General features: G+C 42.1%; 2 protein-coding genes across 2 annotated transcripts in view; one reads left to right on the top strand and one right to left on the bottom strand.

Annotated features, from left to right (window-relative positions):
• Window positions 1-12739, bottom strand: part of LOC129394620 (large ribosomal subunit protein eL22-like) — a 94631-nt gene extending 81892 nt beyond the window's left edge. Inside the window, exon 1 of the mRNA XM_055102639.2 lies at window positions 1239-12739. Coding sequence (XP_054958614.1) covers window positions 11829-12668 — 840 coding nt within the window. The 5' untranslated portion in view covers window positions 12669-12739 and the 3' untranslated portion in view covers window positions 1239-11828. The remainder of the gene's footprint in view (window positions 1-1238) is intronic.
• Window positions 12534-20225, top strand: part of CDH2 (cadherin 2) — a 226047-nt gene continuing 218355 nt past the window's right edge. The window contains exon 1 of the mRNA XM_034943719.3: window positions 12534-13123. Coding sequence (XP_034799610.1) covers window positions 13064-13123 — 60 coding nt within the window. The 5' untranslated portion in view covers window positions 12534-13063. The remainder of the gene's footprint in view (window positions 13124-20225) is intronic.

Raw genomic sequence — 20225 nt, 5'->3', positions numbered from 1 at the left:
AAAATAGCTTGGAAGTGATGCAAACACAGAAAGACTGATCCATGACAGAAAAAGTTGTTCCAAAATAGAGACTTAGTACATGACCACATCACAAATCAATGGCTAAGGGGAGAAATATTCAATGATTTTCCTTGGGACTCTTTGCTAGTAATTAACGGTGGGGTTGGAGGCAGAATTGACATTTAATCTTCACTTCACATCTTTCATTATTAATAATCTGAGATTGACAGGTAGTGTGTGTAAGAACGAAACCTTTGTCAGAGTTTTAGGGAGTTTTTTTGGCACAGCATAATTTAGCTTATATGAACTGATAATCATATTCCAATAAGACTTTTCTAGTGAAATTTAACTTAATTCATAAAATAAAAGTACAGATTTCAAATATATTTTAGATAGGTAACAAAGGGCTTCAGTGTCTTATGGAACTAGGGTGCAAAATCCTGTCCTGCCAGTAGGTGTCATCATCAACATTATGCAGTGCACGCCTAATGCCTCTCTTAAGTCCTAGCAAATGCTTGGACTTAAGACATTATGAGTTGGGTGCCAAAGAAATGAAAAGAAATAAGATAAGCGTTCCCATTTGCTAGGAGTTGACTCCAAGTAATAATAATTATTTTAAAGTTAGGCCAGGTGCAGCGGCTCACGCTGTAATCCCAGCACTTTGGGAGGCCGAGGTGGGTGGATCATTTAAGGTCAGGAGTTTGCAACCAATCTGATCAACATGGTGAAACCCCGTCTCTACTGAAAATACAAAAACATTAGCCAAGCGTAGTGGCACATGCCTGTAGTCCCAGCTACTCGGGAGGCTGAGGCAGGAGAATCGTTTGAACCCGGGTGGCAGAGGTTGCAGTGAGCCGAGATTGCACCACTGCACTCCAGCCTGGGCGACAGAGCAAGACTCCGTCTCAAAAAATAAATAAAATAAAATAAAAATAAAATAAAGTTTGCTTCCTGTTTTCTCAGGCATATAATTTTGAAATTTTGTGCATTGATTTCCTTTAATATGGAAAATTTTAAAATTTAATGTCAATATTTGATTGTCACACTGAACTTGATAAATGACACAAGATTATGGAAGCCATCATTAAATCAGTTAAGTAATTCATGCATAGCATTTCATGCTTGTACTATCTGTACAAACACCTATAACCCCTTAACAATAACTTCTATTATAAATAAGTAGGCTAACATTGTTTACTCTCCTCCAAACAGTGCTTTAGGGGCCAATGAAAACCCACCAAAAGATGGCGCATACTTGTCCTTCAGCCTTCTTTGCTCCAAACATATCCACACTTGTGCCAAAGGCTCGTCAAGTTGCCAGTCTGGGTCTGTTATAGCAAATAAAAAGCAATAATGGTAAAACAAAAATGAAAAAGTAACGGTGTGAATGTGTCTATAACAAACAGCTGTGAGAGTGGGGCGTGGTGACACGAGCCTGTAATCTCAGCTACTCAGGATGCCTGAGGCAGAAGAATCACTTGAACCTGGGAGGCGAAGGTTGCAGTGAGCCGAGATAGCGCCACTGCACTCCAGCCTCGGTGACAGAGCAAGACTGCGTCTCAAAAAAAAATAAAAGAAAAGAAAGTACACTCTACCCTGTAGGCATATTTCAGAATACAAATATGCCCTTTACTTTACAAAATTAGATATAGCCCTTGGAAACATTTCCTGAAGACCACTGCCTTACACCAGTTAATATCAACCATTTCTCTCTGAAAGCAAAACAGCCAAGAAGGCTTTCCTTCTCAAATACATGTTTTTCTTTTAACCTGATGTGGTTGTCTGAGGGCCTATTGGTGTTCTGTGGTGATAGATGCCATAAAACATTTGTTTTTTGGACTAATTGGATGACTTTGGTTCCCAGAGCTGTCAGCTACACAATTTTTACAAGTGGTATGTTCAAGTGAAAGAAAATTTCTAAAATTAAAGTTCTACAGAACAGAAAAACTAGACAAGTCTTAAAGGTCTGAAGAGTTTGTTCTAAACTGTGAGCACCTCCTAATGGCTGGTTCAAAGAGCAGGATTCCACCATACCCCCTTTAAGATTAGACATTTAAACAAAGCATAGAAAAAGTCAACAGTTCGTAACTGAATTTTTTTTGTTTCTTCCTCCCCTCTACTCCCTCCTTATTTTTTCTTTCCTTGCTTATTTTTAAGACATTGTAAGCTGACTCAAAATAAATAGACCTTTTAAAAACTGCACCAAGTAAAGAGAACTAAGAAATTATATTAGCTAAGGGTTTCAAATCAAAGGAGGACAAAGATGAAAACTGTTTAGTGAAGAAGATTGTGGTCAAAAGCAAATATTTCTAAATGAAAACAGAAGTTAAGAAAATAATAGCTAGGGATACAAAGTATTTTTATGTTCAAAACTTTGTATAAAGATTTAAGTATTTCTGGAAAAAATATTAATTATGATATTGGTTATTTAAACACATGTGGGGGCACATATGTATTTTATTACCTAGATGGTAAAGATGATTAAACTTGTATTTTTAAAATATTAGCTTTTAAAAACTAAAAAACAGCAAATATATTATTTTGCCTTTGGTAATAATCCAATTATGCTGTATTGATTATAGGAGATGCTGTCAGTAGTCCAAACTGCAGAACTTAGAGGGTGCAAAGGGATCTCTTAGAGGTTTGCAATGTGCAAGGAACTGGATTGACTTTGTGATTCTTAGAAATAAACAAACAAAAACATGTTCTACCAGGGAACATCTTTAAGATTTTAGTCAGCATCTTGAGTTAACTTTTCTAGGATCTTCTGAACCAAATGAAGGATTTTTTGTTTATTGAGATCTTAGGATGTTGCTTTTCTTCAAGGAGAAGATATATGAACTTAACATCTCTTCACTGCTACCGTTTGCCGGACACAGAGTTTAAGAATCTCACTGGAGCCTTCATGTGTCCAAGCTCCTGCTCACTATAGTGCTCCTTCCCTTCCACACTGTTGGTGACCCCATCGTTTCTTTTCTCATGCACTCTGTAGTCTGTGCCATAGCTGTGCTAAAGCCAGTTTGTCCTCCGTATGGCTAAGGGTGAAAGAAAAAGATAGGCAGTATTGGTCTTGTACTTTTTTGTTATTCTCAGGTAAGTTCTCCAATTTGGACACAATCTTTAAAAAGTTACCTCTTTTTAAGAGAAGGTATTTGCTATGTAAATAAAAGTAGGCTTTTTTCCTCTGGTATGTTTACAAATGTGTTACTAGTAGGTGGTCAGCCTACCCAATTTTACTGTAAGGCAAAACTGGATATTCTAAGCAGTAGAGATGCATTTAATAAAACTAAGTATTTGGATGTAACTTCGGGTGAAATGGTGACTGATTTCTATGCATCTGTTCAATAGACCCTAATATCCTAATCTATTGAGTGAATCGTAGTATTTCAACTCCAAGCTTGAGAGCATCATGTGAATAAAATCTTCACAAATACCTATAAGGTGAAGTGATGGCACACCACTGAATAGCAAGATAACATTCAACCTCATGAGACTTCAAATGAATACAGAAGATTTATACTAAATGAGAGTGAAGAGCAATTAAATATTAAATTGCGATTTTCAACAGGAGGAGTGTTAGCAGGAAAAGTAGCAATGACCTTCCCTAAGAGGAACATGTCACAATATTTGGGATAAAGTATAATAAAAGCACTTATTGATCAACGTATATTTATAAAGTACACCTTCCAAATGAAAGATGCTATTTCTAGGACATGTTAGCAAATACATTATGACAACAACAACAACAAAATTGAAGATAATTCTACTAAATGCTTTAGTTACTGACGTGTTTCTATCCTATCTACTATAAATAGCAGGGTTGCACTACCAATATTATAAATTTATATTTCTTATTGTCTATTGAACACATACATTTTTTCATATTATGGAAATGGCTACTTCACTCTGGATAGATTCCGTTAGTGTGAATGGAGTGAACGCATTAGGGTGAAGGTACCTCCATGGACTGCTTCCACATAAAACCTTGGAAATCTGATTTCACATAACTGGTTTTTTTTTTTTTTTTTTTTTTTTTGAGACGGAGACTTGCTCTGTCGCCAGACCGGAGTGCAGTGGCATGATCTCGGCTCACTGCAACCTTTGCCTCTTGGGTTCAAGCGATTCTCGTGCCTCAGCCTCTCGAGTAGCTGGCATTACAGGCACGCACAACCACACCCAGCGAATTTGTGTATTTTTAGTAGAGACGGGGTTTCACCATGTTGGCCAGGATGGTCCTGATCTCCTGACCTCGTGATCCACCCATCTCGGTCTCCCAAAGTGCTGGGATTACAGGCATGAGCCACCGTGCCCAGCCCATGTAACTGTTATTATGTTATGCTGAAGATAAAGCATTTAGAATTTTTTTTTAAGCTGAAAACTATAGGGGCCCATACAAATAATTTGGGGTGAAGTAATTTGTGGAGACGACACTATTTCTCACAGGACATGAAGCATGGGAGGCCCATCATTAACTTCAGAAAGGGCCATGTCACAAAAGGAGTCCTAAGCTGAAAGCCTCTGATGATACTGATGTGTATCTCATCCTTGGGAAGAGGTAGATGACCAACTCAGACAAGAGAAAAGCGTTAGCAGTCATCCAGAAAATAATTTAGGGCTCCTGCTTCCCTTTTTATCAAGGAATAAATCACAGGTGACATCTTGTCACAGATAAGTAAGGTCAAGCCCCCCGCGGAGCACAGTGTGACTTGAGCCAGTCTCACCTGGGGAGGTTCTTTAAACACCTTTACAGGACAGGAACTAGTCCCATGGTGCAGATGGGAATGAGGCATGTGGTGTAAGTGAGGGAATAACAATCCCTGTTTCCTCAGAATGGGAGGAGACAGTGGTTAGAAGAAGTGTGGAGGAGAAGGTTCCTGGGAAGAAGCCTTAGGGACAATCTGTGACCTCTTGCTTCAAGCAAAAATGAGGCAGGGTAGGGTGCCTCATTAAAACCTGGGAGGAGTAGGGCCGGGAGCGGTGGCTCACGCCTGTAATCCCAGCACTTCGGGAGGCCGAGGCGGGCGGATCATGAGGTCAGGAGGCTGAGGCCACGGTGAAACCCCGTCTCTACTAAAAATACAAAAAAATTAGCTGGGCACGGTGGTGGGCACCTGTAGTCCCAGCTACTTGGGAGGCTGAGGCAGGAGAATGGCGTGAACCCGGAAAGGGGAGCTTGCAGTGAGCCGAGATCGCGCCACTGCACTCCAGCCCGGGCGACAGAGCGAGACTCCTTTTCGAAAATAAAATAAAATAAAAATAAATAAATAAATAAATAAAACCTGGTAGGACTAAATGAAATTCTGCATACTAAATAATATCCTCAAGAAAACCTCAAACATGAGACAAAAACACACACTGCAAAAAAAAAAAAAAGAGAGAGAAAGAGAAGAAACTCAGATAAAGCAGAAGCAGAAGAAAACTTTGAACAATATGTAGAGTTAGGAGAAGCTCTTACATTTATTAAATGAGAGCAAAGTTCTATAAAAAATAAATCAGAGAACATTAAAACCTCTTGGAAATCAAAAATATCATCTCAACAGAAAGGTAGGAAAAAAAGGTAAAGAAACTCTCCAATTTTTTTTTATTTTAGAGAAAAAGGGAAAGAGAGGGAGAAAGGGAGAGAAGAAGAGAAAGAGGGAGGAAGAGAAAAAAGAAAGAGAGATCAAAAAATTAAAAATCAATACTCCGGAAAGTTCTGCATCCAAAAAAACGGGTTCAGAAAATGAGGCAATAAAATTAAGAAAGCCAACTTACATCTTCTTCAGTTAAAGCTTATACTATCCCATTTATTTTCAGTCAAATAGTGCTTATTTTTGACTGAAAAAGACTGTAAAGTACAAAAACCATTTCATATCATTTCCATCCTTATAAAAACAAGTTGAGAAGTATAAATAGGTATTTCACATTTGTTGAAGTAGCAATTTTAGAACTGAGGATAACCCCACACATCCCCAGCAAGTATCTCATGAGAAGCCGCTCTCCCTCATCAAGAACTGTGCAAATCTAGGGACAGTACAGGGTGAACTGGCCTGGATGAACTGTTACATATCAGGTACTCCCTTTGTGTGGAGCTTCCTATCAGTTCTGGATACCGAAAGACTTGTCCCCATCCTCCTGTCCAAATCCATGTCCTATTTTCCTGTATGACTCACTCCTAAATCTGGGCAAGTATTTATTGAGCAATTGCTACGATTATGACCTTCCCCAGATCCTATCGTTTGACCATAGTCCACACTGTACCCACATCATGAGCCCCTTCTGCTGACAGAATACAAACCTCAAGTGCTTTAGTCCTTCCTGATGTCCACTTGTGACCTTTATCCCTGCCTCTCACCTCCTTTCCCTCACAGCACTGACCAGCAGGCTCCTCAAAGCCCTCTTCCCTCAATTTGAGACAGCCTGTGTCCTGGCCTGCAAGACTTGGAAATTTCACATGGCTTGGATAAATTGGTCTTGGAATGCAAATGCACTTTTATTATTGGCTCTAGTAAATACTTTAGAAATGAGACTATCCCCATCTCTTGCAGACAGGTCTTTAAAAACCTTTCTCAAGGATGAGTCAAAATAATAGACCTCCCAGAGATCATGCTTATCTGTGATAATCACTCAGCTCTTTTTAGTTACTATGTAAAAAATGGGTCAGAGTGACATACATTGTAAATTCTGTAATAAATAGGAATATTGTTGATATTTTACATTCCCTGTTTAAAAGGAAAACTCAGACCATATCTGCCCAGCTGGTACTGGAATATAAGGATGGGTAAGCATAATCTATGAATGTTTATGATGCATTTAACAATATAATTTTCTCAAATATCTGTGAATGTTGCCTTTGTAATGAGAAAGATAACTTACTTTTAAAATTTATGAATAAGTGGGAAAAAGGAGAAAAAAATTAATAAGCACTTGGCTTGTTGATTATACCACATCATTAAAATGTGACTTAACATTAGACACCAATCATTCCTCTTACAGTTGAATCCACAGCCTTAAAGAATAACATGTACTTATGTAGAACCTCTCTATGAAGAACTAAGTGGATTTTACTGACATTGTTTTCTTAGTCCTCTCAGCATTCTTATGAGAATAGTGGCATTATTTCTGTTCTATGGATTAGAAAACATTTAGAGAAATTAAGTGTCACACGTAAGATTATTCAGCCAGCCATAGACCTGGGAAGAGAAAACTGGTCTCCTGAACCCAAGCCAATACTTTATCCACTGCCTCAATTTTCACTGGAGGAAAGGGCACAATCAAATACAAGTTCAGATAGTAAATATGTTTTGCTATCCTCTAAATACTGACAGTTGTGTTTCAGAACTTTCCTGAAGACAGATCGTTGCTTTTAAAAGGACATGAAGGCAAAAGTTTGGCACCACTAAGAGTTACCAAAGTCTTCAGCATGATTTGTTTTATTTTCTCAAGATTTGTTTATCTTGTGAAATAGGCTTTCTGTCTTTTAAGTGATCCAAAGTGCTGGTATTCCCCTGTAAGTATCCATGCTTCTGGTGCAGAAGGTAGATTTCTTGGATATCATGGAAATCTTATTTTCTCAAATATAGCTGATCTTTAAACAAGACTCATGAAATCAACTATGCAAACCCGACTCTGGGAGCACACAGGCAGAAAGCATTCAAGAAACCATAAAAGCCAGGTTAGCAAAAGAAAGGTCCTAAGCAAAATGGAGTTTTAGCCCTGGTCTCGGTATTATCAATTTATGAGTTAATTCAAATATGAATTCATTCTCCTATACCAAATCAATACATTAATACTGATTATATTGTTTCCTGTGAATACTTTGTCTAGACTTATTTTTCTGCACATTACAAAGCCACCAAATTTTTATTTCTTTTACCAGTCTGTAGATTACTTAGCCATTGCTTTTTTACATTAGAGGTTTTGTGTTGTTTTGTAAAATTTGAACCTCCCAAGTAAAATTTTGATTAAAAGCACTTTTTTTAATTGCAGACAGCAACTGGGAGAGGTGAAAGGGTGTTCACTCAGATTCTTAAGTAACTGTGCTCTGAATCCTCTGTGGAAATCAGCATACCTAATACACTATAGATAAAATGCTAAGGCCCTACTGTGCTCTATTGTGTTCCCATCAGACTTTATAAAGAAATACTGCATTTTCGAGATAAAAGAGCCTTAGACATGTTAAGAAATTTACTCAAGGTCATAGAGCTAGGTCTACTTGAATTTATAGCCATATCTGTTTATTATACTATACCCCTCTACATTCCAGAGTCAGAAGGGGATTCTTTTTCTGTTTGTTTGTTTGGTGGGGTTCCTTGTAATTCAGGGCCTGCTTATGAATTACTCGCCTCTGTTGAGTTGCTCATCTGGCAACTTTATAACTCACTTATGTGACCATACATACTTCAAGTTACTTCTTTGGTTATATTTTCCATGAAAATGTTGATTTTGATTTTCAAATACTGAAAAACAATAGGTAAATAATATCTTCAAACAAGAGTAGATTTTTTTAAAATAACCAGATTTTTCTTGTAATATTGGATCAGATCACTACTTCTCTGAGCACCAGATGAATGGCTATCTTGTGTTTAGCAGCCAGGTTGTATCAAATATATGGATCTTTAAATGCCAAAATCATAATAAATAACACAAGATAATCACACTAAGAAAAGCATATGAAAACTGAGAGCAGTGAAGAGTTATGTCCTCAATTTCACACATACTTTGAAGAACAAAAAACTTGAGAAAAATAGTAGACGAATCCCTAGCATCATTATATTTTCTTCTTTAAAAAGAAAAATCTCCCTTTCATCCCATATAGTTGAATTTTTCAATGTTAAAGGAACTTCCCAGAATAAGATAGAGAGCATAGGTAAGAGTGGGAGTAAGGGGACCTGGGTCCCATTCTGCATTCCCTACTTTCCAGCTAGTGGCCTTGTGTACCTTTTTAAGTCTCAGGGTGTCCCATCTGTAAAATGAAGGGGTTGCAGAGACCATCTTTAATGTTTCATTTAGAACATTCTATGACTCTATGAAAGGGATATTACCCAGGGAAAGTCAGCTTTAATGTACACTAAAGCTAATTATGGAGAAAATGTAATTTGAGGGGTACTTTCTAAGGGAGAGGGACAATCCTAGTTTGCTCTGAAGACGGGGAGAGAAGGAGGAAGAGCGGAGAAGGGGGTCTTCATTCAACATTGGGAAGGACACTGCGCTAGGTGTCAGAGACAAAGACAAGTGTGGGGCCTGTCTTTGAGGTGTGTATCTATAGGGGGTAGGGAAGGGGAGGTGGGGGAGAGGAGGCTCCAGATTAGACTACTACTGTTGAGCATTTATGTCCAAAGCAAGAACCCTTGTACACAAACACCCACATGGTGAATTTGTACATTTAGCATCTCCTGTCTGACAAAACACACCAGAACAAAAATTATTACGATTTTCGAAATGAATGCTTAGAAACAAATCATGATCTCTACACACATATAAAAACTACACATATATAAAAATGAATGCTTAGAAATGAATCATTGTGACCTCTACATATATATAAAAACGGGCCATGTGTTCAGAGCACATCATTTAATCAGGTTTCCATAACGGTTTGCAGACCTCTTATAGTCAACAGGCATCACTCCATAGGTCAGAAATGAAGGATTAGGTTGATTTTTGATGTGTGAATGCAGTCATGTTTTATATTATTCTATATTTTTTTTCTTGTCTCCGTCCATCCAACCCCTAATAACACCTGGTTGTTTCTCTGGGTCACTGACAATCCTCTACAACCCTGGAGTTCTACAGGCTGATGGAAAACCAGTCTTCAGACAAGTAATGCTTTGAGCAGGGGCTAAAAATCTGCGAGTTTGGTCATCACTTGCCCAGGACAGTGAATGGCCCCGTTAGCTAATCTTAGGTATGGTATTACTGAGGTAAAGCTGTGTTTGGATATCATAGTCAACACCAGATCTACTTTCATTAACATCAAATGGATGCACAAAGTCTCCAACAGCATGATTTTAGACTAGACTATTCCTTCTTGTAATCAGAGGCCTATTATTATTAGCAAGATTTGGCTGACCAGGTGATCAACTTAAAGTGAGGCAAGATTCTAAAACAATTCGCAACCACTGAAGAGTGAGAGGCACGCAAATTGGACTTTTAAAAAATGCTGCAAGTGCTTACTTAAAGGATCAAAAACTGTTGGAATCAGAGAATTCCTTGACTGACAGCCATTCCAAAGATTTTGAAATCATAAGTGTTTAATTTATAAAGGACATGATGTTTAAAGCTTCAAGTAAATACTACTAACAAGAAATAGAGTTATTCATGTTGAAATCTGTTCCACCTTTAAATTAATCAGAATGGCAATAAACATCAATGGGTACTGCTAGGAGTGATGAGGATACAGTCGAAACCCCACGTCGAGGGTCGAAGCTTAAATCTTAGCCATGGAGATGAGATCTCTACATCTCACTTTGGAATACAACAAACATATCCCCATATCTCAACTGAATTTTTACTATTATTTTGCATGACTCCCAGAAAGCATAATTTATAAATACTCTATTGCAAAGATAAATTTTAGGCGGACTAGCAATAGTGTGACAATAATATCTAGCAAAAAAAGAAGAGAAAGGGTAAGAACAAGCACTTCTGATTACTATATTGTTTCATCTCATCTTTTAAATTTCATTAACATAACCTTTCTTATTCTTTTGAAAAGAAAGAAAATCCAGGAAAAATTTTGTTTCATAAAAAGCTTACAATATTATGTTTTAATTAAAATTGAATAAGCCTCCCTATGAATATTAAATTTTTAAAAGCCTAGCCAGCAACAGTACATTATTAAAAGCTGTATCAGTTATGTCAAGAAATTAGTAGCTGGTTTTTAAAGGTTCATCATCAGATTCTTAAATGATCGTTATCTTGAAACTCAAATAATGTTAATATTTCAGTCACCCAAAGCAGAAAAGCAAACAATAAAGGCAGAAAATATTCATTAACTGCAATGAAGTTCACCGATCTCCCAAGTGTTGAAAAGCTTACATAAAACGGATATTTCTATTTACTTGTAAACCTTTTTAAAAAAAAGGTTCCGGAAAATTTATTACCTCACCAGAATTAGAAAAAACAAAAACTGCTCCCCACCCCCCGCTCCATTCCACAAATGCTTGTGACTCAAACTTGTAAAGTCTCTCACTGTGTTGCACTTGAAGTTCATGCCTTAAAGGAAGCCAGCAGAAATCCTTTACATGGTGAGAATTCTGTATCAGTCATTTTATCTTTTATATAATCCTATTTTCACAAGTTCCGGCTTTTAGTTTCTCTCTTTTTTAAAAATTGTTGTTAGGGGTGGTAGGAGAGGGTAAAAGTACCCTGAAACTGTTGACCCCAAATGTGAGCAGTACCACTAACGGGTAGTAATAGAAATAGAAAACGGGAGATTTCAAATAAAATAACAAACATGCACTCTCAAACTCCCAGAGGGGACAAAAGAAAACAAAACAACAACACAAAAACTTGGGCTGTTCCAGTACATCCGCAAGGGTGGGAGCTGAAGGTGCGAGCTCCAGAGAGGAGCCGCGGCCTCCGCCCTCCCCCGCCCGCAGGTGGCTCCCGGCGAGCGCCTCAGACAACAATAGCTAGGATGAGCTTGGCCTGCGTCCTTAGTTTGCTGTGTCTGCCCCTGCCAGGAAAGATTACCCATCTCCAAAGAATGACAAAATAAAGAAGCGTACGTTAGGCTCCCAAGGAGACACCGCCCCCCCCTTCCCCACCATTCTTCATCTCCATTAGATTCCCTACCGCGGACCAAAGATGAAGCTGCTACCAATCAAGTTCCTGCCCAAGTTATTTTATTTCCCGCAGCCCCTCCACCTGCCGGGGCGGTGCTCGGCGCACTCTAGGCTTCCCTCCGGCGACCCCCCGCGGGCTGCAGCAAAATACGGGGTGCTTCGGCGGGGCGGGGGCGGGCGGCTGCCGCGGATCCGGCCGGCTACAGCCGCAGCTTGGTGGCCTCCGATTGGCCACGACGCGGGCGGGGAGGCTCGGCGGAGGAGGGAGGCGGGGGCGAGGGCGGCGGCGGCGGCGGCGGCGGCGGCGGCGGCGGGAGGAATAGGAGAGGCGAGCGGGCCGCGCAGCCAGGCAGCGCGTGGGGCGAGCGCGGGGAGAGCGGCGGCGGCTCGCCCAGGTCGCGCAGCGGAGGCCGAGCGGGGTGCGCGGTCGGCGACGGAGGGCGGCGCGCGCGAGTGAGCGGCGCAGGGCGAGGACCGGCGGGCGGGTGCCGGTGCGCGGGCAGCAGGGGCGGCTGCGGCAGCAGCTGCGCGGGACGGAGCAGCGGCGAGAGAGACCGCGCCGGCCCCTCGCCTCACCCCCTTGCGGCCGAGGCCGGAGAACAGTCTCCAACTCGCCGGGGGACCGGAAAGAGGAGCCGAGAAGCGCCCCTCGGCCCCCACGCAGCGGAGGCGCGGGGTGGCGGGACTGCTGCTCTTTGTGGGTGCAGCACGCACGACCCGGAGCGCCCTCCCCGCGGCGCTGTCCCCGGCGTCTTCGTCGCGCCGAGCGGCCCTGGAGCGGGGACCCGGAGGAAGCAAAACCACGAGCCCGAAACCTCGCGTGGCGGAGCTCTTGGGGAGCGCCATCCGCTCCACTTCCACCTCCACATCCTCCACCGGCCAAGGTCCCCGCCGCTGCATCCCTCGCGACTTCCGCTGCGCTCCGGGCCGGAGCCGAGCCGCCTGCGCTGCCACAGCAGCCGCCTCCACACACTCGCAGACGCGCAGACGCTCACACGCTCTCCCGCCCTGTTCCCCCGCCCCCTCCCCAGCTCCTTGATCTCTGGGTCTGTTTTATTACTCCTGGTGCGAGTCCCGCGGACTCCGCGGCCCGCTATTTGTCATCAGCTCGCTCTCCATTGGCGGGGAGCGGAGAGCAGCGAAGAAGGGGGTGGGGAGGGGAGGGGAAGGGAAGGGGGTGGAAACTGCCTGGAGCCGTTTCTCCGCGCCGCTGTTGGTGCTGCCGCTGCCTCCTCCTCCGCCGCCGCCGCCGCCGCCGCCGCCTCCGGCTCTTCGCTCGGCCCCTCTCCGCCTCCATGTGCCGGATAGCGGGAGCGCTGCGGACCCTGCTGCCGCTGCTGGCGGCCCTGTTTCAGGTACGCGGCGGTCCCCGCGGGCCGGGCCACGGGCGGGGTGGGGCGGGCGGCGCCGGGTGCCTTTGTTCCCCGCGCCGCTGCGGGGCCGGGCTGCGCACCCGGGAAGGGAGGTGCCACGCCGCGCCGCGCCGCGCGGCCGGGAGCTGCGCAGGCATCAGGCTCCGTCCGGGCGCCGGGGCAGGGCTGCCGGGGCCAGCAGGTCTCTCGCGCCTTTACTGGCGGGGCTCTAGGGGCCGGATTGCGGGTCCCCTCTGCTCCTTCTTCGGGGCCGAGCAAGCTCGCGGGGGGTGTCCCCAGGCAGCAAGAGGGTGAGGCAGGATAACTCCCAGGTTTTGCAGTTTTCTGTGCCTTTCGCCCCTCGCATAGTACTTTGCTCCAATTTTTTTGTTTATTTCTGCAGGAATGGGTCGCGAGTTTACAGTAGGAATTCTCACTCTGGTGTCTTAGTTACGGGACTTGCCTCCACCTTACCCCACCCTGCACCCGTGCGCCTCCCGGTGCTCAAGGGCTCCACTGTCCTATTGTCTTTATCCCAGTCTGGAGTTGCCTCCTTTTCTTTTTCTCTTGCCCTCACAATATTCTGTGTTGGTCCCACCTGGAAAGAAAATCTGGCCCTCTTGCCCGGAGGAGTCTCTGCCGGTCAGCGCCTGCCTGTAGAACGAGTCTGGCCTCTCACGCCCAGTATCTCCCCCGGGCGAGAAGTTCCGTTACGCGGCTGCTCCTCTCTCTGTCCGGCTGCCTGTGCCCTATATGCGCCCCGGGGGCGCCTTTGCCTGGAGCCTTCCGTACTTTTCATACTCTCGGGAGAGCGCCAGCGAGCCTTTTCATTTAATCTCTACTAAGAGGCTCCTCCGCGGCAGGAAGCACCTGCTCCAGTCCGGGCGCAGGTTCCCTCGCCACTGCACGCAGCGGGTTCCCAACCCCGGGGGCAGCCCAACTTTCCGCCGCTTCCAACCCGAGGATGCCCCCAGGCTCCTCCCGACCAGCCAGCCCAGGCCTGGAGGCCACTTCACACAGCCTCGGCCGGGACCCTCTAGCTGGGCGGGTGCAGTGCCCTGGTCCCAAGTCGGTCTCCGCCTGCCGTGGGGTCCCTCGAAGGTTGCGGGAAAGGGGCGTGCCCACCCTCGCCGCGGGGCAGGAAAATCCACGGAGGGTCCCCCTGCGTGTCGCCCTCGGGGCAGGGGGAGAGGTGCTCTACTGCCAGCTGGCAGCCCCGAAAAGTGCGGACGCAGCTCGGAAGTGCCTGCTCCGGGGGTGGAGACAGGTGGTGTGGATTACCCCGCTCCGTGGTCTTCACGGGTCAGGGCCTGGCGCGCTCCGGCCCGCCGGGGGGGTGAGTGCTGCTGGGGCGGGGGCAGGGGCTGGACGGGGCTGGCCTGCGCAGTCTCTCGCGCTTTCTCCCGCAACCCCGTAGACGGGTGTGGGCCGCCGCCGCGCGGAGCCCTGTCCATGGTGCGCCATGGTGCGGCACGCCTGTCCCTGCCGGGCTCCACGCTCTCCTCCCGGGTCGTGCTCTCTCACTTTGTCTCTCCCCACCCCTGCCTCCCAGGCCAGGGTCCCAGCGTTCCTTTTCCCTTTCTTGGATTTCTTCTTTTGTTCTTTAGTCTCTTACCGGTCTTTCTCCCCTTCCCCCACTCGCCATCCCCCACTCGGCTCTCTCCTGACTCGGGGATTTCAGAACTATTAGACTAGACATTTTTGGCCTTTGCAGTTTTGGAGAGTGGATGGAATTCCTTCTAACTTGGGGGAGGAGACCTGCCAGTCACTTGCTAACAAAAGTACCTCCTGTTATAAAACCGCCCTTTATTCTCCCAGCGCACACTCCTCATTCTTTGACCTCCTGTCACTTCATTTATTGTTTCTTCTTTAAAAATGGGGTTTATTAAAGAGGTTAGGCTGAAGGAGGAAGAAGGAAAAAAGTCCTGCTTCTAAAGTATTTGAAGTTAAATGGAAGGCAAGACAAACTTAAAGACTCCTGTGTATTAGGATTTTTTTTTTTTAACAAAGGAGATGTGATACATTTTTTACAAATCTTACTTTAAAAACACTAATTTTTGGACAGCATTGGGTCGTCTTATTTACAGACAGTAAATCCTCAGTGTGAATCCAGCAGCAGATGGTTATTTTCACAAACTTTTTCATCTAAAAGTGAGTTTTAATTGAATACTGTGCAGCGAAGTTAGGACACGAAGAGACATTTGTTGGTCATGAATACTGTGGGAAATCTATGTGTGTTACAAGTGGAGCACTCTCATTTTCTGTTTTAGTCATCTGCCTTGAAGTCAGGTGTGAATTTTCTGTCAGTTTTTTCTTAAGCGTTTCAAAAAATATCGTTTATAAGCATTAAATAATGTGCTTTTCCATTGTATGTTCTTTCTCAGTTTCTTCTATACCAATGTTGACTTTTTTAAACCTTCAGGAAAGGAGAAATTATAACTTTCTCATCAAGTTATTTGGCAGTCCTCTAATTCATGAGTACAAGTCAAGCAGTAACATTGAATGATTTGAAAGGTCATTAGGAGTGGAAGCAGAGCAGTTTACGCAACATGAGTTTTAGGGTTAAGTGCACCATGTGGATTGTACAACTGAGATTAGAAATGACTTTGTGCTAATGGTCTGCTTTACACGCCCGAACAACAAAGCTCTATCTGCAAGGTGAAAGTGGCTGCTCTGCAGTCAGCTGCTATTAACAGTCTAGGTTTTTTTTTTCTTTTATTTTTTAAATTCCAGACTAAGCAGCCGATAGTTTTAGAAAAGAGAATATGTAGCTTATTAGTGCAGATACGGAGCACCCTTGTTTTTTTTACAAGCTAAATATAATTGAATATTCAAAGGACTCTGTGCCTTGAATTGTTAACTGAAGTGTCTGTGTACCTTATTTTACTTAGAGAAATTACTAGTTTAGTTAGTCTTGTTATGTAGATTTACATAATTCTAGTCAATCTTGCATATTATGATGTTCAACATCAAGATTTTCTTTAGTCTTTCTCATTTTAAGATGTTAGCCTTTTTTATATTAAAAAATCCGAATTTGAGCATTCAGCTTACCTGATAAAAGTATAAAATATTATATCACAGTTATAACTAGCTTTCCTTTTAAATAATACAAGTGACTTTCAAATCTTTACATAGGTTTATTGTTAAGAAAAAAAATCAATGTTGCTTTTACCATTGACCTAGTTAATTAATATATTAGAAACCTGTGTTGTTTTTCTAGTTCACATCTTAATTGCATAACCCCATTGTTCTAATTTAAATACGTTTGTATGGGTTATGGGGCATCTAGGACAGTATTTTAATGTTCATAGAAATTCAGTTCTAAGACTTAACAGATCCTGGTTTCAACCCTGCGTGAGGACCTTGGAAAAAAGATGGATAAACCTTATGTGTTTTTCACCTATTAGGTACAGATTTTAAAGAGATTAATATTCAACATATGAAGTATACATAAAAAGAAGCAGCTTTGTTCTAGAATGTGGCAAGGATTCAGCAGTGATTTTAAGTGTAAATCGTGTTTATTCTCAGTATTTATTTGATTTTCATGTGCTTCTGAAACATAAGTTGTTGTGAAAATAAGAAGAGTTAACTTGGTGTTCAGAGTTTACTTACTAGACACAGTTATGTATATTTCTTTGCTTTTCTTAACTTGAGGCATGAGGTCATTACTAATAGGTGGAAGGTGACAAACATACTAGGTGTAATTTGAAAAACAGTATTTTATGTATCCTCACTTGTTTTTAAAACACTATATAGTAAACCTTAGGTACTTTCTGACTTTTATACTTTCATCAAAATCTGCCCTAACCTTCTAGAAGTTCAGACTGAGATTTTACAAGGAAATACTTTTTAGATATTTCTTGCTTTTTACATGTAGAGACTAAAATCTTTCTGGAGCAGATTATTTTCATGATGGTATAGAGCACCAAACTGTCCTTAATTTTCTTTTTCATTAACAATTTCAATTCTTAAATCTGTTGTGCCTCATTAAGCTTTAGGGTTATTAATAGGGAAATGTCAAGACTTAAAGCAACAGTTAATCTTGCTTTAAATCCTATTTTTTTTAATCCTAAGTGATTAAAATCCCCATCTTGTTTTCAGGGGGTTGTTATGAAGTTAGAAGAGTGATTTTTAAAAATCAGAGCTGTTATTTAAGAAGTGTTGTGTTCGTATATACACTACCATTTTTCCCAGGTTAACATTCAGATTTGTTCTTTTGGCTCAAATACAAAAAAGTAATCAAGTTTAGGCACTGCTTAGATTTGGTGGTGGGTTTTGTCAGCCATTTAAAAATGTGATAGATTTTTAAATTTGGATTTTGTCATCTGAATAAGTATTTCGCTCTGACAGCAGTATACTTGCTAGAACCTAAGTATTTTCAAGTTAAGAGTTTTAAGTTGAAACATAATTGGTACCAACAAATCACTGTGTCTCACATTTCTGTTTTTTTCTACTAAAATTTTATTTTTATTTTAATTTTTCAGAAAAAGACATCAGTTAATTTGAGCAGATGCTAGTCTTTGTATTTAACTAAATACATGTAAGTTTTAATTAAACAACCTTATCCATGCCAAGGAAGAGGTATATACATATTAATGTTTTAGTAAGAGCTATATCTTCTGCATGTATGAAGTGATAGGTCTAAAGTAGGCAGAACAAGGTGAATTCACAAGCTAAATGGGACTTTTTGAAAGATGTAGATTTAAACATTATGATTTATGTTATAATAGTCTCTTTAAGGAAAATTTAGATTAAATTCTGCTTAGATTTTTATTCCTTGTCGCTCACTCTTTGGTACTCAGTGCGCTTCCTCATCTGCTTCCAACTGTACTTACAGCACCCAAGCCCTTGGATTGCATACACACACACGCGCGCGCACACACACACACACACACCCCAAATGTATGTTGAGGACTGCTATATACATATGAGTCTCCTGCAACACTGAGTACAGTCTGATATGAAGTGTCAATCAATAATTGATTGATTACTTTATGTCATGAAAGGTGGTTTAGGCACCAACAGTATAATAACTGATCTGTGCAAGTGAATGCCCTTGTGTAGTGTCAAGGGCAAGAGCTAGTGTCCAGGGCAGGAAGCATGGGGTTCTGATTTCGTCCAGATGTAGTCTACTCTCTTTAACTCCCGTGACCTCATTTTCCTCAACAATAAAATCTTGGGCCTAGTTGGATTAGTTGATCTCTAAGAGACTGTCCAGTTGCATGATTCCTGGGGCTACTTAAAAAATATCTCAAACACATCTCCTTTTCGAAGGTTGTGGAAAGGCTTTTTTCAGCCTAAAATGTAAGAATTTTCAGATACTTGGAGTGATAGAATGTGAGTTTTGAAGATTTATTAACCGTAGTTTATCGTGATAGGTTTGAAGTCATCTATATTTTTTTGTATGCCTGAATTTTAAACTTAAAATTTTCTTCATTGGCTGTGCTACCTTTGCCAGTAAAAGTAAACAATTTTGGGGAGGGGTTTAGGCTTAAAGGAAGGTAAGTGTAATATTACTGAGAATAAAAATTATTTTTAGGCTTAAAATGAAGGTAAGTGTAATATTACTGAGAAATTTTTTTTATTTTATGAGCTCATGTTTCTTTGAGAGAAGATAGCCTTCAGGAGAGCCATTGAATTGAGTGATAGGGGGTCAACATTAAAAATATAAGTGGGTCAGCATTAAAAATACAGCCCTAGCCCTTTGTCAAGTTTTCCTCTAGCTTTTTTTTTTTTTTTAAAGACAAAGTCTCGCTCTGTCAGGCTGGAGTGCAGTGGCACAGTCTTGGCTCAACTACATCCTCCGTCTCCTGGGCTCAAGGAATTCTCCTGCCTCAGCCTCCTGTGTAGCTGGGATTACGTGTGCCACCATGCCCAGCTAATTTTTGTATATTTAGTAGAGATGAGGTTTCACCATGTTGGCAAGGCTGGTCTCGACTCGAACTCCTGACCTCAGGGAATCCGCCTGCCTCGGCCTCCCAAAGTGCTCGGATTACAGACACGAGCCACTGCTCCTGGCCTCCTCTAGTTTTTTTTTTTTTTTTTGGTACAGGTATGCATGTATTTATGACAAACACATGGTATAGATACATATACGAAGATATTTATTGAAGCATTGCTTATGATTATGAAAGATTGGATTATTTGATCTCTAAAAGTCCATGAGTAAGAAATGATTTAAGAAATTATGGCATAATGTTAAGCTAAATTTAATAACCCCTGCTGTAGGGAACAAAACATTTTCTACTAGTTCAGGTTCAAGAAAGCGATTATTAAGCCACCTCATGTTTTGGGAATAGTCATGAACCTAAAAAAGCTACAGAGGGCCAGGCATGGTGGCTGATGCCTGTAATCCCAGCACTTTGGGAGGCCCAGGCGGGTGGTCACGAGGTTAGGAGATCAAGACCATCCTGCCTAACACGGTGAAACCCTGTCTCTACTAAAAATACAAAAAATTAGCTGGGCGTGATGGTAGGCACCCGTAATCTCAGGTGCTTGGAAGGCTGAGGCAGGAGAATCACTTGAACCCGGGAGGCGGAGGTTGCAGTGAGCCGAGATCATGCCACTGCACTCCAGCCTGGGCAACAGAGCGAGACTCCATCTCAAAATAAAATTTAAAAAAGCTACAGAGAAGGACAACCAAAATAAATGAGGATTTCAGGCTTCTGAATGAGGATTAATTTGACACAGACCACAATATAAGCTATAACTGAGAAATATACAATCAAACAGTAGATTTAAGAATGAAGATAACCTAAACTAACACTAGGACAATCCAAGTTAGGTTTAGAACAACCTATAGCAGCCTGAGCTATAAGTAGATCCAAAGGAAGATTGGCTGAATTAATGGATAGCTAAATAATGGATACGTTTCCATGCTGACATCATGGAATAACCACTTTATGCTGAGTTCTCAGTGCCTGAGAGATTATAATAGTTGGGTAAACCATGGTAATATTTCACATTCTCCTGACTGATTGAATGTTTAACTTTTGATCTGTTCCAATAGTGGAAGTGTAATTGAAAGTGGACCTTACTAGTATCTGGAACTGGAGATACAGAAGAACATTTAGTATATGAATGAGAGTTCTAGTGTACCCACTGC

The sequence above is a fragment of the Pan paniscus genome, chromosome 17, assembly GCF_029289425.2.
Source record: "Pan paniscus chromosome 17, NHGRI_mPanPan1-v2.0_pri, whole genome shotgun sequence".
Lineage (NCBI taxonomy): Eukaryota > Metazoa > Chordata > Mammalia > Primates > Hominidae > Pan > Pan paniscus.
The sequence above is the reverse complement of the archived record's forward strand: the minus strand, read 5'-3'. Positions and strand labels throughout refer to the sequence as shown.